Genomic DNA, 14060 nt, shown 5'->3' with positions numbered 1-14060 from the left:
AAAAAAGTTTTGGCCAGGTGCTGTGGCATGTACGTGTGGTCTTAGTAGCTCTGGAGGCTGAGGCAGGAGGATCACAAGTTCAAAGCCAGCTTTAGCAAGGCCCTATTTCAAAATAAAGAATAAAAAGGGCTGGGAACATGGCTCAGTGGTTAAGTGCCTATGGGTTTAATCCTTGGTACCAAAAAGAAAAAGAAAAAAATGTCTTGATAATCTTGTCTATATTGATGCCAGTACCCTGGTCATGATTTATATTATAGTTATGCAAGATGCCACCAATAAAGGATACTAAATTAAGGGTGCAGGAAATCTCTTTTTATTATTCTTATAACTGCATGTTAATCTACAATTATTGAAAAGTAACAAGTATGATTTTAAAAAATCAAAATATAATTTTACCTCTCTGGTGTTTCATTTCATTTGCATAACTTCCTGTTGCTTCATCGCCCTGCCTTTCTTTCTTTCTGAATTTTAGGCATATTGCTGGAAGATAAAGCTGTGTAATTCTGCTTTCCAAGAACTGGCAAGATGAGAACACAATTATGAACCAAGTCACCATTTTGTTATGATGATCATGATTTTCACTTTACTTAGGAGAGATTAATGAAGTTAGAATAGTCACTATAACATCCATGTACTTTGTTAGGTCAGCATTCCCATATACATAAATACATTCCCATATACATAAATACAGGCAGCATATATTCTCCAATATTAAGTCTTGATGATATAAAGAAGGAATTTTCTATCCTAATTACTTGAAATAATGAAAAGATCACCCATTCTAGTTATGCTTCCATTAAATAGGCCTATAGCTAAACCAGATTTGAAAACAGATTCTAATCATCTATATTTTAAACCAAATTTGAAAACAGATGCTAATCATCTATATATTTGTGCAATAGCTCAGAGTACACAAGTTCAAGAAACACTGTGAATTTACTTCTTATTCTTATAATGCCTGTTTATTCAAATCTGTTTCTATATTGACTTTCCAATAGCATACTGCTGATTGTTTGTGCTATATTTTTATAAATATAAGAACATATTGATTTTTTCACTTCCTTTAAATATTTGAATTATGAAACAAATTCTACCAGAAAACAGTGGACAAAATGTATATATGCAGTTCATACTAATCAAACACCACCACCTCTGTGAGAAATCCAGCTTTACCAGGAATTTAAAACTAGGGGCCATGAACCCCTCTCTGATATAAGAGGTTATCTGTGTTTAATTACTCCATTGCTTTTATCTGTAGTTTTACCACCCACCATATGTTTTTTGGGTCTACCTGTTTAGGAAGTTATGCAAATGAAATTCTTGAAATTGTGTTCTGAGGCATGTTGGTCTGAGGCATCCTTATTTCATTCAACAATGTTTGTTAAATACCCATCCAACATGTTCTGATTTTTGTTATATAATATTCAATGCATATATGTAGTGTAACCATTTAAAATACAAAAGCCAATAAGCTTTTGAGTAGTTTCCTTCAGTAAGGTTTTTGTTCTATCATTGTTCTGCAGATGATTTTAAAAGACTGTCTTCATGGACTGTTCATTTTTTAAATAGTTGATTACTTCCTCTTCCTGAAGGATGCTGTTCCCTTTGGGTTTCTAAGTTGTGGTACTTTCCTGCTCTTAATATTACCTCACTGGGAGTTCCTCTCTGATGTCAATGTAGATGATGCCTGTTGGAATCTACCCAGACTCACTCTCCAGGCTATACTATGCCGACCTATAAGTGTCACCTGAAAGCTGAGGACTCCCAAATTTTTGTCAATTGCCTCCCCTTTTCCAGACTCATGTATCTGATTTTTCTTACTTGAAATCTTTGCTTCAGTGTCTGAGGCATCTCAGACTTAATATGTATGATAATTGACTCTTGATATCTCCTTCAACAATATTTCCCCTAGCTTTCCATCATTCATGCAGTTACTTATTCATCAAAGCCAACTGCTAGACTTTATCCTCAATTTTCCTTTTCCTTTAAACCAGCATTGAATTCATCATAAAGTCCTCTTAACTCTATATTCAAAATACATTCCCAGTCTGGGTACTTCAAATCTTTCCACTCCTGGGACCCTAAATCAAGCTACCACTGTTTCTCACATGAACTACTGCAAAAACGTGTGCCTTCTTCCTGCCTCTGTGCTTATTTCCTGTTAAAAGACTAATAAAGATAACAGCCTGAACGCTGATGAAAATATTGAATGAAGTGGGCCACTTTCTTGTATTTTCCATGTTTCCAACCATTTGCCCACCCCAAATGACCCCTTCCACCTCTCATGTGAGCTTCCAGTCACGCTGGCCTTCTGGTTTCTTCTCTTATACTAAGATGGTTCTTACTTCAGGGACTTTGTGATTGCTCTTCTTCCTGCCTAGAATATTTCTCCTGAGATCTAGAATATTTCTGCTGAGATCATCATGTAACCTATTCCTTTACTTCACTGAGGTCTTTTTTAATATCAGCTCAAGAGCTTTTGTAACCAGCATTATCTAAAATTGTGCCCTGACCTTTTCCCTTCCCTTATTTTGTCTATTTTTTTGGTCATAAAACACCATGTATTAATAGATAATTAATTCCATAGCTCTTCTGTTTTCTGTAAGTCTTCACTAGAATAATAGTTCCTATGAGTGTCCTGCTCTTTAATTCTGCATCTATATTTTGCAATCTTGGGCTATACTATGAGTTTTACAGTTGTTGGCTCAGTTGTAAATAAATGTGAATTCCTTTCATTCTTCCTTGACTAAGTATTCATGCTTCACTTTCTGAATACTTTTTAATAACCAAACTGAAAATATGAGAGGTATATGCACTTAGGAACTTATAACACATTCCTGCATTCCTGTATTTAAGTGTGAGCAAGAGACCAGTTTATTCTTCCTTCTCCTTCCTTCTCTCTGCCTCCTCCTTATCCTCCCTAATTTACAACTACCTCCCCAACAAATTTCCAGGTAGGAATGAAATGTTAATATTTCTTTTGTTCCTTCATACTTATGTTCTCCAGCATGTGTAAGCTAAAGTACAACTTTTAGTGTGTTCACCTGGGAGACATTTATGGGAAAAAGCAACATTTCTTTTCTAGTTCTCTTCTTTGATATGTTCACTCAAAAGAACCTGTCTTTCCAAACTCCATTACTGTATGATGTATGTTTATCTCTACAAATTATTAATTAGATTAGAAAACATATAAAGCCCTATATTGCCCATCAGTTTATTTAACAAAAATAGAATTTTATTTTTACGAAATAAAATTTTGTTTATGGCATGTTCAGAGACATCATAGTTTCACTTATATGTTATTGTTTCCTTTGCAGGAGTTGAGGAGTGCTGAAACAATTGGTCGTACTCTCATATCTCCAGCTGTTTCTGGAAAGGATTTTATGAGAAATGAAGGCACATTGGTCTTTGAACCTGGCCAGAGCAACACCATGTTGGATGTCAACCTAACGCCAGATATAGGGTCTTCAAGTCCATTTCCTAAACGCTTTCAGATTGTGCTTTTGGGCCCAAAAGGTGGTGCCAGAATTGATAAAGCATATGGTACTGCCAACATCACTCTTGTCTCTGATTCAGAGTCACAGGCGATTTGGGGCCTTGCCGATCAGCTACATCAGCCCCTTGATGAAGACATTCTTAACAGAGTGCTGCACAACATTAACATGAATGTAGCCACAGAGAACACGGACGAACAGCTCAGTGCTGTGGTGCATCTAATAGAAAAGGTAAGAAAAACTTGCAAATGGAAACACTTGGTTTAATAAAACTTGACAAATTAGAAAAACAACACAAAAGTCACATTCTATTATATCACATACATAGAATTGTGATAACACTAAACTTCTAAATATAAGAGTAGAATTCATCACACCTGACAATGAACTTTTGTTTGGATATGAGGGATGCCTGTTTGACACCCTCAGTATTCAATTTGCATAATATTGTGCAGCAGAAAAAATAGTTCAAAGTCTAAAAAGGCAGAACAGATGTTGGAAGCTGCAGGCTCTTTCTGATTCTCCAGAAGCTGTTCACTTGTCTTTGCCATTTGATCCTCTATTGTTTTTGCAATCATAAAAAGAGGACTTGCACCAATTTGTAGTCCCACCAGCAATGTATGAGTATGCCCTTTTCCCCACATCCTTGCCAACACTTATTTTTGTTTGTATTCTTGGTAACTGCCATTCTGACTGGGGTGAGATGAAATCTTAGAGTAGTTTTGATTTGCATTTCTCTAATTGCTAGAGATGTTGAACATTTTTTCATATGTTTGTTGATTAATTGTATATCCTCTTCTAAGAAGTGTCTGTTCAGTTCCTTAATCCATTTATTGATTGGGTTATTTGGTTTTTGGTGTTAAGGTTTTTGAGTGCTTTATATCCTAGAGATTAGTGCTCTATCTGATGTGCTTGTGGTAAAGATTTGCTCCCACTGGAACCACCATTTGACCCAGCTATCCAACTCCTCAATTTATACTCAAAGGACTTAAAAACAGCATTCTACAGGGACACAGTCATCTCAAGGTTCATAGCAGCACAATTCACAATAGTTAAATTGTGGAACCAACCCAGATGCCCTTCAGTAGATAAATGGATAGGGAAGCTTTGGTATATATTCATGATGGAATATTACTCAGCATTAAAAGAGAATAAAATCATGGCATTTGCAGGTAAATGGATGGAGCTAGAGAATATAATGCTAGGTGAAGCAAGCCAATCCCAAAAAGCCAAACTGAATGTTTTCTTTGATATGAAGAGGCTGACTCATAATGGTGATGGAGTGGAATATGAGAGGAATAGAAGAAATTTAGAAAGGGCAAAGGGAAGGGATGGGGAGGGAGGGAATAGGGGGGTAGGAATGATGATGGAATGAGTTAGACATCATTACCCTAAGTACATGTATGAAGACACAAATGGTGTGAAAATACTTTATGTACAATCAGTGACTTGAAAAATTGTGCTCTGTGAATTGCATTCTGCCATCATGTGTAACAAATTAGAATAAATAAATAATTTAGTTTAAAAAAAAAGAAGACTTGGAGTAGGTATTCATCCACATAGTGCTTTTAGTTTAAATGCCACGAAACAGGAACAATTATCCACTGCTTGTTCTCTGTTCCTCTTGGGCACTGGAAACTTTCCCAGAAAAGGAAAAGCTATGGGATGGCCAGATAACTTTAGGCATTCAATTTGGCCTGGATGTGGACCAACTAGGTTTTGTTTTAAACCCATTTATTTATTTACACTTCTGCAAATGATGGAGTTAAATGGAGATATGAGCCCAAGGACATACATGAAAATAGATAAATAAAAAGAGTTAGTACTAGAGGAAAACATGAGAATGTGTGTGTGGGATTCTTACCAAGATATTTTATAGTAACATATTTACATATAGGTATAAAAAGTTTTGATCACATATGTATGAATTTATTAATACTATATTTCTAACATAGTGACCTTTAAATATTTAAAATGTTTACAGCAGGGACTTAGAATATCATGTCTATTCTATTTCCCATGATATTTCTTAAAATATAAAGCTCAAAGTATAAAAAAGAAAATTGTTATGTATATAGGTAAGAAGAAGAGGCCATGCCAAGTAGCTTGTAAAGCAGAGAAGTGGTTGTTATTTCACACAGAGAACGTTCTAGAAAATAGTGATCTCACTCCAGAAAATAATGTTACTTAAATTTTTTTAAATATTGTTTTTAGTTATACATGGACATAATATCTTTATTTTGTTTTATTTATTATTTTTATGTGGTGCTGAGGATTGAATCCAGTGCCTCACATGTGTGAGGCATGTGCTCTGCCACTGAGCCATGACCCCAGCCCATGTTACTTAAATTTTCTAATGATGAAATGGCATGGGACATCAGCAAGTTGATTTTGGCCAAGACAAGGAAAAGCATATATGAGAACAATGTAGGGTAGAGCAGAGAACTTCAGATCAATTGTTTTGTAGAAGATATAAGAAAATTCTGCTGCCCCTTTTCCTCAGTAAGTTATATAAGATGGTTATATACCATTGGTCAAGAATCAACACTGAGGGTTGCGGTGTGGCTCAGAGGTAGAGCACTTGCCCACCATGCATGAGGCACTGGGTTTGATATCAGCACCACATAAAATAAAATAAAATAAAATAAAATAAAATAAAGAGAGTGTGTTCACCTATAATTAAAAAATAAATATTTTTTTAAAAAAGAATCAACACTGATTTAAGTGGTTATCAAATAATATATCTTGATTGTTTTGTTATGATTATTTGTGTGCTTTACCAAAAGGAACTTTCTATTTCCTTTTAATATGGGAAAAATTGGGGTACCTCTGAAATTCTTGGGTTATAACCTTTAAAGCTTGTTCTAGGTGAATACCTAATGGGTGTTGTGTTCAAACAGAACAAATGGGTTTGGGAACATTTGTTCAAATACCATGTATGGCAGCAATGCTTATTTTAGCATTACTTACGGTAATAACAAAAATGGAAACAAAAAATTGCTATCGAGGGGGGCCTAGTTCAATAAATTCTGGTGTATTGATGAAATACAGCCATGAATGAACCACACAAAAACATTTTAGTCAATAATGGACCACATTATGGTGTTCCCATAAGATTATAAATTCCTATTAGTATTTTTACTGTAGCTTTTCTGTGTTTACATTTGCAAATACTACCGTGTGTCACCTATAGTTTTAAGTACAGTAATATGCTGTACAGATTTGTAGCCTGGGAGCAGTAGGCTAAACCATGTATCCTGCATATAGGTACTTACCAGGTAGTAAGTACTCTGTGATATTCACAAGGACAGAACTATCCACAATGAATTTCTCAGAACATATCTCCCTTGTTAAGTTATGCATGATTGTATGCCACAAAATAAATATTTCATTTTTTAGACATAGTTATATAATTAGACTACAAGAATAATAAAACAAAGCACTGAAGATATAGATAATCACATATGGATAAGGTTATAAAACTTAACCAATAAAATTAAAGGATGCCCAGTTAAGTTTGAAATTCAGATAAACAACAACTAAATTTTAAGCATATATACATCATAAAATACTTACTTGCCATACTTATTTAGCAACCAGTTATTATGTGCTCATCTGAAATTCAAGGAATCCTATACTTCATCTAGTAACCTTTCATATATATCATGTTAAACTAATAGACACTTCAACCTCAGCTTCAGAAGTTATAGCCTAAATCTGCCAGGGCTGAATAGAACTTGGTTACATAAAATCTTGTATTGCGGGTAAAACGGTTTCTAAGTTCTAAGTTTCTAAGTTCTTTGAAACAGAACCCGCCCTACATAATGTTTGTTTTATTTTCCATAATGTTTTTTTTTACTAAAATGTCAATATCTTAGATAAGATCACACACTCTAGAAGTGTTATTTATTCATGTTTGCATGATACAAATATTGTCCTAAACAAAGCAATAGCTTTAAATGATTCATATGAAGACTTCTAGATAAAATCCAACAGTGGGGTTGGGCATATTTTTGCAATAACATGATATTCTGGCCTCTGATTATCCCACGCATGGTACAATAAAAATAATTTTAAAAGTTGTCAGTTGCCTTAATAACACTATCAGTCTTTTAAAACCCTGCTGGATTTTATATTACAATTTTAATTTTACCAGATTTAGATTTCCTGGCAATTGGAGGTTAATAAAACATGAGTCAGGAGGTCTAATTTTGTGTTCTGGAAAACCTGAAAGAGCATATGAATAATTTGTTTTGTGGAAGTTTGGTAGACCATCTCCCATTTCCAATGGTTGCTTCTTTTATTTTTAACCCTGACAGGTTTTTAATTTTTTCCCATGGTTGTTTTAAGTCTTCTGCTTGTTTTTAAGTCAGTTTCTATAATTTGGGTGTTTCTTCTGTATCTGTTTATGTAAAATGTCCTTAAAAAGCCAGACTATTTTTTATCACACACACTTTTAATATTATGCATTTGATGCCAAGATTATTTTGTACATATAATTTATAATAGTACTAACTGGCTTAGATTTCAATCTGTATTTTACTGACTGATTTTGTATTTTATAATTGCAATAATTTTAACTAAATTGTCTGTGACCTGAGTCAATCTGTGTTGTTTTTCGACAAGCCTGTGGGGGATTTGGGGAGTCAGTGCAGGTATCTGTCAGGAACACCTCCTGGGTTTGGCCAGTCACCAACCCTGTGTTCTGGCTGACTTAAGTTATTTTCTTTCTGAATCAGTTTCTTTCCCTGGAAATGAAACAAAGATCATACTAGGACTTTCCTCAGAGGATTCTTGTGAAGATTAAAGAAGTTAACATAAAGTTCTAAGAACTCTGAAGTGCCCACAATAACCAAGCATTATATAAATGGCCTTTTTGTTTTATTTTGTGCACTCTACTAAAAGGAATTGTTTTCCTTGAACATGGATAACAGTTTGAAAAACTCTAGAAATTTTGGATCATAACTTTTAGTTCTTAAAATTATGTACCTGTGTCTCTGTTGGCTTCTGGCATTTCATTTTCAGAAATGCCTCACGTCAGATTGAATTTTTGTTTCTCTGTTACTATGTTTTTTTTTCTGATTTCTAGTATGACTTTTTTTAATATTTAAAAAAAAATCACTCAGATATGTCTGGTGTTTTTTGTTTTCTTAATTTCCTCTGATTGAAAGTAATCTCTGAACTTTTAGACAGGAGTGTCTCTTTAGCTTATTAAAGAACTGTGGTATTTTTTTTTCTTGTATCTGTTCTTTCGTGTGCTTGTGTCTGAGGGATTTGTCCTACTTGTCTGTTACGTTTTCTTTGAGTTCTAGGAGAGTTTCTTGAGCTTATTTTCCATTTGTTATGACCAGTTTGCTTGTTTCAGTGTCCAATCAGCTGTTCTTTCATCTTCCTTTGTAATTTCCTCATTGTTAAATTGTTATTCTGTTCCTTTCATTGTATTTCCCCTGTGGATTATTCTGCATTCTGCCTTCCTATCTTTGAGGTGGCTACTATAAATTCAGATCTTGAGTTCTTCTTTGAGCTTGGAATGTTACTAAGTCACACACACAAAAAAAAATATGGAGAACTCCCTCATGAGCTCCTTTAGCAGGAGAAACAGATTAGTCATTTCAAGGCTAATATAAGTTTATGTGCAAGTTGATAATGTATGTTGGCAGGAAGAGCATAATGTAGGATATAGAGAAAGTGATGACTTGGAGTTTAAAAAATTAATAGGAACTTATTAGATATATTAAAATAGAACAAAATAAGTCAGTGGCTTCATACCATTGCTTAGATATTAGTTGAGATGTGGGCTCCTTCATTCTGGCAAGGAAAAACCATGAAGGTGATTTTCCCCCCTATTTTTCTTATTCCTCCAATAATGAATAATGTAGTCTTCCAAAGTAGGAAGGGTCATACTTTCTGAAAAAGACAAGGATGCCAGGTGGTTTTGAGTACTATTGGTTGAAAATAATTTCTTGATTTGATTATTAGAATTTAATGACATATGGTAGCTTCTGTTCATTGAAAAACAGACAAAAATAATCCTACTTCCATTATGAAAAAATATTCTCTAGGCATTTATTTCTTTATATGCTAGTCAAAAGAATGTATGTTCTTGGGGGTGGTGTAAAAATGGGACTTGTTTTAATTCATCAGGCTAACTATTGTAGTTAAGTGATCCAGGTGACCATTTGGGCTATTAAAGATTAAATAAAAAATATTTTGGCTATTGTGTCTTTTTTAAAATTAAATGTTTATTTTTGCATTTTAAAGCGCAAATGTATGTATTTGAAATACCAGTTTCTCTTAAATGCTTCATAGGTTCATGTTTGTAAACATTAACAACTGTTAATAAAGATTTTATGTAGTATGAAGATGACATGTAATTTAAGAAGTTTATTTTTGAAGTATATATTTTTATACTTGAATTTTTTCTAGATAACTGTTGAAGGAAAAAATCAAGTTTTCAGTACCAAAAGCAGAACTCTTTTCTATGAGATTCTTTGTGCTCTTGTTAATCCAAAGCGCAAGGATACAAGAGGATTCAGCCACTTTACAGAAGTGACTGAAGATTTTGCCTTTTCTCTGCTGACTGATGTTACCTGTGGCTCTCCTGGTGAAAAGTAAGTATCTTCTAATACATCAATAGTACCTTACATGCATTTCTTCACTGTTTACCAAGCAACATGTGTTGCAAATTGACATGACATGATGTAACTCAGAATTATTTGGCCAATGCATTGTACCTGTTTGGCAAATTAAGTGAATTGTTTGAAAAAAAAAGCCTAACAGTTCCATGAAGAAAAATGAATGAGTACTGTTAGCAATATATTCTTATTATTTCAAAGTGTGTTTTAAAAGTTGTAAACAGCAATGTCTCCAACTTTTATGTATTCAATAAATAGAAGATACACTCTGAATAGGACCAAAAAAAGGGGAGCTGATTCTGAACTTTAGGGGTCTTTTTTATTAATATATTTATTAATTTTATTTTCATGTGGTACTAAGGATTGAACCCAGTGCCTCACACATGAGAAGTGAGTGCTCTACCATTGAACTCTATAGCCCCAGCCCTAGGAGTGTTTTGATATGCTACTTCTTGTGCTTCCAAAGACAGCTCTCATACTCTGTTGAACTTCGGGCTGGAGTGTCATGGCAAGAAGCTAGCCAGAGGAGAAGGAAAAAATAAAATACAGTGCATTTAGAGACCTAAAAAATGTTTTATTTTGTTTGACAACATAAAAGTGGCCGATAATAGAACATGCCTGGAAATTGAAATTCAACTTGATTTTCACAGAGGAAATAGGATCTAGAATTATATTTCAGAGGGATAGTAACAAAAACAGCATGGCATTGGCACCAAAACAGGCATGAAGACCAATGGAATAGAGTAGAAGACATAGAGACAAATCAATGTAAATACAGTTTTCTGATACTAAGATAAAGGTACCAAAATATATGTTGGAAAAAAAGATAGCCCTTTTAACAAACAGTGATGGGCAAACTGGAAGTCCATATGTAGAAGAATGAAACTAGACTCTTACCTCTCACCCTGCACAAAAATTAACTCAAAGTATAACAAAGAACGAGGAATTAGACCAGAAACCCTGCACCTGCTAGAAGAAAATTACTTCTTTAACAAGACTCCTAAAGTGCAAGAAATAAACTAAAAATATCAATAAATGGGATGGTATCAAATTAAAAGGCTTCTGCTTCAAAGGGAAACAAGAGCATGAAGAGGGAGCTTACAGAATGGAGGAAGATCTTTCCTACCTGCTCCTCAGGGTGTTAATATCCAGAATATGCAAAGAACTCAAAACACTTAACACCAAAAATCCAAATAACCCAATTAATAAATGGGCAAAAGAATTAAACAGATACTTTTCAAAAGAAGAAATACAAATGGTCAACAAATAAATGAAAAAAATGTTCAACATCTCTAGCAATTAAGGAAATGCAATCAAAACTACATTGAGATTTCATCTAATTCCAGTCAGAATGGCAATTATCCAGAATAAATTATAAGTGTTGGTGAGGATATGGGGAAAAAGGTACATTCATACATTGCTGGTGGGACTGCAAATTGGTGCAACCACTTTGGAAAACAGTGTGGCAATTCCTTGAACAACTAAGAATAGAACCCCCTTATGACCCAGCTTTCCCACTCCTCAGTATATGTCCAAAATATTTTAAATCAGCATACTATAGTAATGCAACATATTAATGTTTGTAGGAGCACAATTCATAGTAGTCAAACTAAGGAACCAACTTAGATGACTTTCAATAGATGCATGAATAAAGAAAGGGTGGTATATGTACACAATTGAGTGGTATATATATATATATATATATACAATTGTGTACAGATACACAATACTCAGCCATAAAAAAGAATGACATTATGGTGTTTGCCAGTAAATGGATGGAACTGCAGTAAGACAGACTCAGAAAGTCAAGAGTTGAATGTTTTCTCTGATATATGGAAGCTAATAGAAAATAAGGGAGGAGGGATTTTAAAAAAGGAGAAAGAGAGAAAGGGGAAAAAGTAAAATGAATTTCATCAAAATATAGGAGACATCAGTAGAGTTGAGATTTGAGAAGAGGATTTAAAAGGAGGAAGAGATGGGAAAAGGGAAGAACAGTGGAATGAGTATGACTAAGGTTTCTTATGAGCATGCATGGATGTGGTATGGTGGTTCCTGGCACTGAGTGTATTCACAGGATGCTAATTAAAAAAAAAAAAGTAAACTCTAAATGGATTGAAAAAGAATAGGTGGAGTAGAGGGAGCAGAGGTGGGGAGTGCTGGGGAGTGAATTGGAGCAGGTTCTGTTCCATGCTTTTGTGATTATGTCAGGGTGTATTCTGGTGTTGTATGTGACTGAAAAGAATAAAACAACAATAACCATTATTTAATGAGTGACATCTGCTTAAGACTAAGTTTATGTAAACCTTTTATCAATTTTATTATTTATTCTCAATGAATGCTGTCATTAGTGTTTATTACATTGAAATTTAGAGATACTCTGAAGACTACATTTAAAAACTCATATAATAATTTAAATCATCTCTTTATTTATAGGTCCCTTTATGAACTCTGGCAGGTTAACTAAAATACCTAAAACTTTTAATGTTAGTTTTTAAGTCCCAGGACATGCAAAGTTAAAAAGAGATGGTTAATACAGACATAAAAAGGTTTGTGGTAGCCTTTTTATCAGGGAGAGCAAGATATAAATAATAACATAAGTGATCTTAACTGTACACCTCTGCTCTAGTCTTGACATAGTTTTGCATTGAAGAATATGAGTGAATTATAATATTGAAACATTATAACATTATAATATTGAAATTTATATAAGGTTCAACTTAATCCTCACCAAAGGTTTTATATATATATATACACACACACACACACACACACACACACACATACACACGCACACACACACAACACACACATATATGGAGAGAGAGTTTTATATATAATAGTTACATATATATGTTATAAAGCATAGTGTATATATATACACTATATTTTAATATAGTTCTTTTAAATGTTTTTGTAAATTCATTGTAACCCATAACAATCAGTTCATTTTGACACAGTCATACATGCATGGAATATAATTTGCTCCATTTTAATCCCCAGTATCCCTCCTCTCTTCCCTCCTCCCATTTTTCATCCTCTATTGTACTGGCCTCCCTTCTATTTATTTATTTTTTCATTGGTCACCAGTCTATGATGAAGTATGGACTCACTTCCAGGGCTACTTGACCCCACAGTCCTGCTTTGTAACAACTCCCTCCCAACCTCATGGATCCTAGGTGTTCAGACTTTCATTCCACATGAGTGCCAGTGGGTGACAAGGTTAAGACAAAGAACCAGCACCCTTTTTCCCTGTACTCTTCCTTTAACCTTGCAGGGTGAATCCCAGTGTTTGAGGGTTTTATTGAAAAATGAGGAAGGTATCAATAACTTCACATGTGCCTCATTTCAGGAGGCTTCTTCTCTTTACCACTGCTCCTAGATGTCTATCTGAGACCAATAATTAGAAGTTCCTTCTTAGTACCTTTGATATATGTCTTTAATCCTGTCTTCAGAAATCTGACATGGATTGCTTATTTGTTTAAAGTAAGTTCCCACTTAAGCTACAGAATGTTTCTCTCTGTGTGTGTGTGTATGTGTGTGTGTGTGTGTGTGTGTGTGTGTGTGTGAGAGAGAGAGAGAGAGAGAGAGAGAGAGAGAGAGAGAGGTGTGGGTGGTGGAGGAATCAGATTTGGTATTTTAGAAACATCATGTTGAAGAGGTTGTTGAAATTAAAGAAGAGGGAAAGCAAGAAATAGGAAAACTAGGTGGTAATTCCAGAGACTTGTAAGGCTGAGGTAGGAGGATGGTAGGTTCCAGTCAAGCCTGGGCAACTTCATGAGACCTGTCTTAAAAAATAAAAAGAAATTAAAAGGAATGAAGGTGTAACTCAGTGGTAGAGTGCCCCTGGGTTCAATCTCCAGTAGGAGGAAGGGAAGGATTGAAGCAAGGGGAAGACTACATAGGGGATAACTGTTGAGTGAAGATGAATGTT

General features: G+C 34.4%; 1 protein-coding gene across 1 annotated transcript in view; it reads left to right on the top strand.

Moving 5' to 3' along the window:
* ADGRV1 (adhesion G protein-coupled receptor V1) overlaps nucleotides 1-14060 on the top strand; it is a gene marked incomplete at its 5' end in the record, with an annotated part of 540732 nt that overhangs the window by 212519 nt on the left and 314153 nt on the right. The window contains 2 exons of the mRNA XM_081287826.1: nucleotides 3318-3725; nucleotides 9921-10105. Of these exons, the coding sequence (XP_081143952.1) occupies nucleotides 3318-3725; nucleotides 9921-10105 (593 nt within the window). The remainder of the gene's footprint in view (nucleotides 1-3317; nucleotides 3726-9920; nucleotides 10106-14060) is intronic.

This window comes from Spermophilus citellus, assembly GCF_964194105.1.
Source record: "Spermophilus citellus genome assembly, chromosome: 1".
NCBI classification, from domain to species: Eukaryota; Metazoa; Chordata; class Mammalia; order Rodentia; family Sciuridae; genus Spermophilus; species Spermophilus citellus.
Note: the sequence above shows the minus strand (reverse complement) of the source record. Positions and strands in the feature narration are given on the sequence as shown.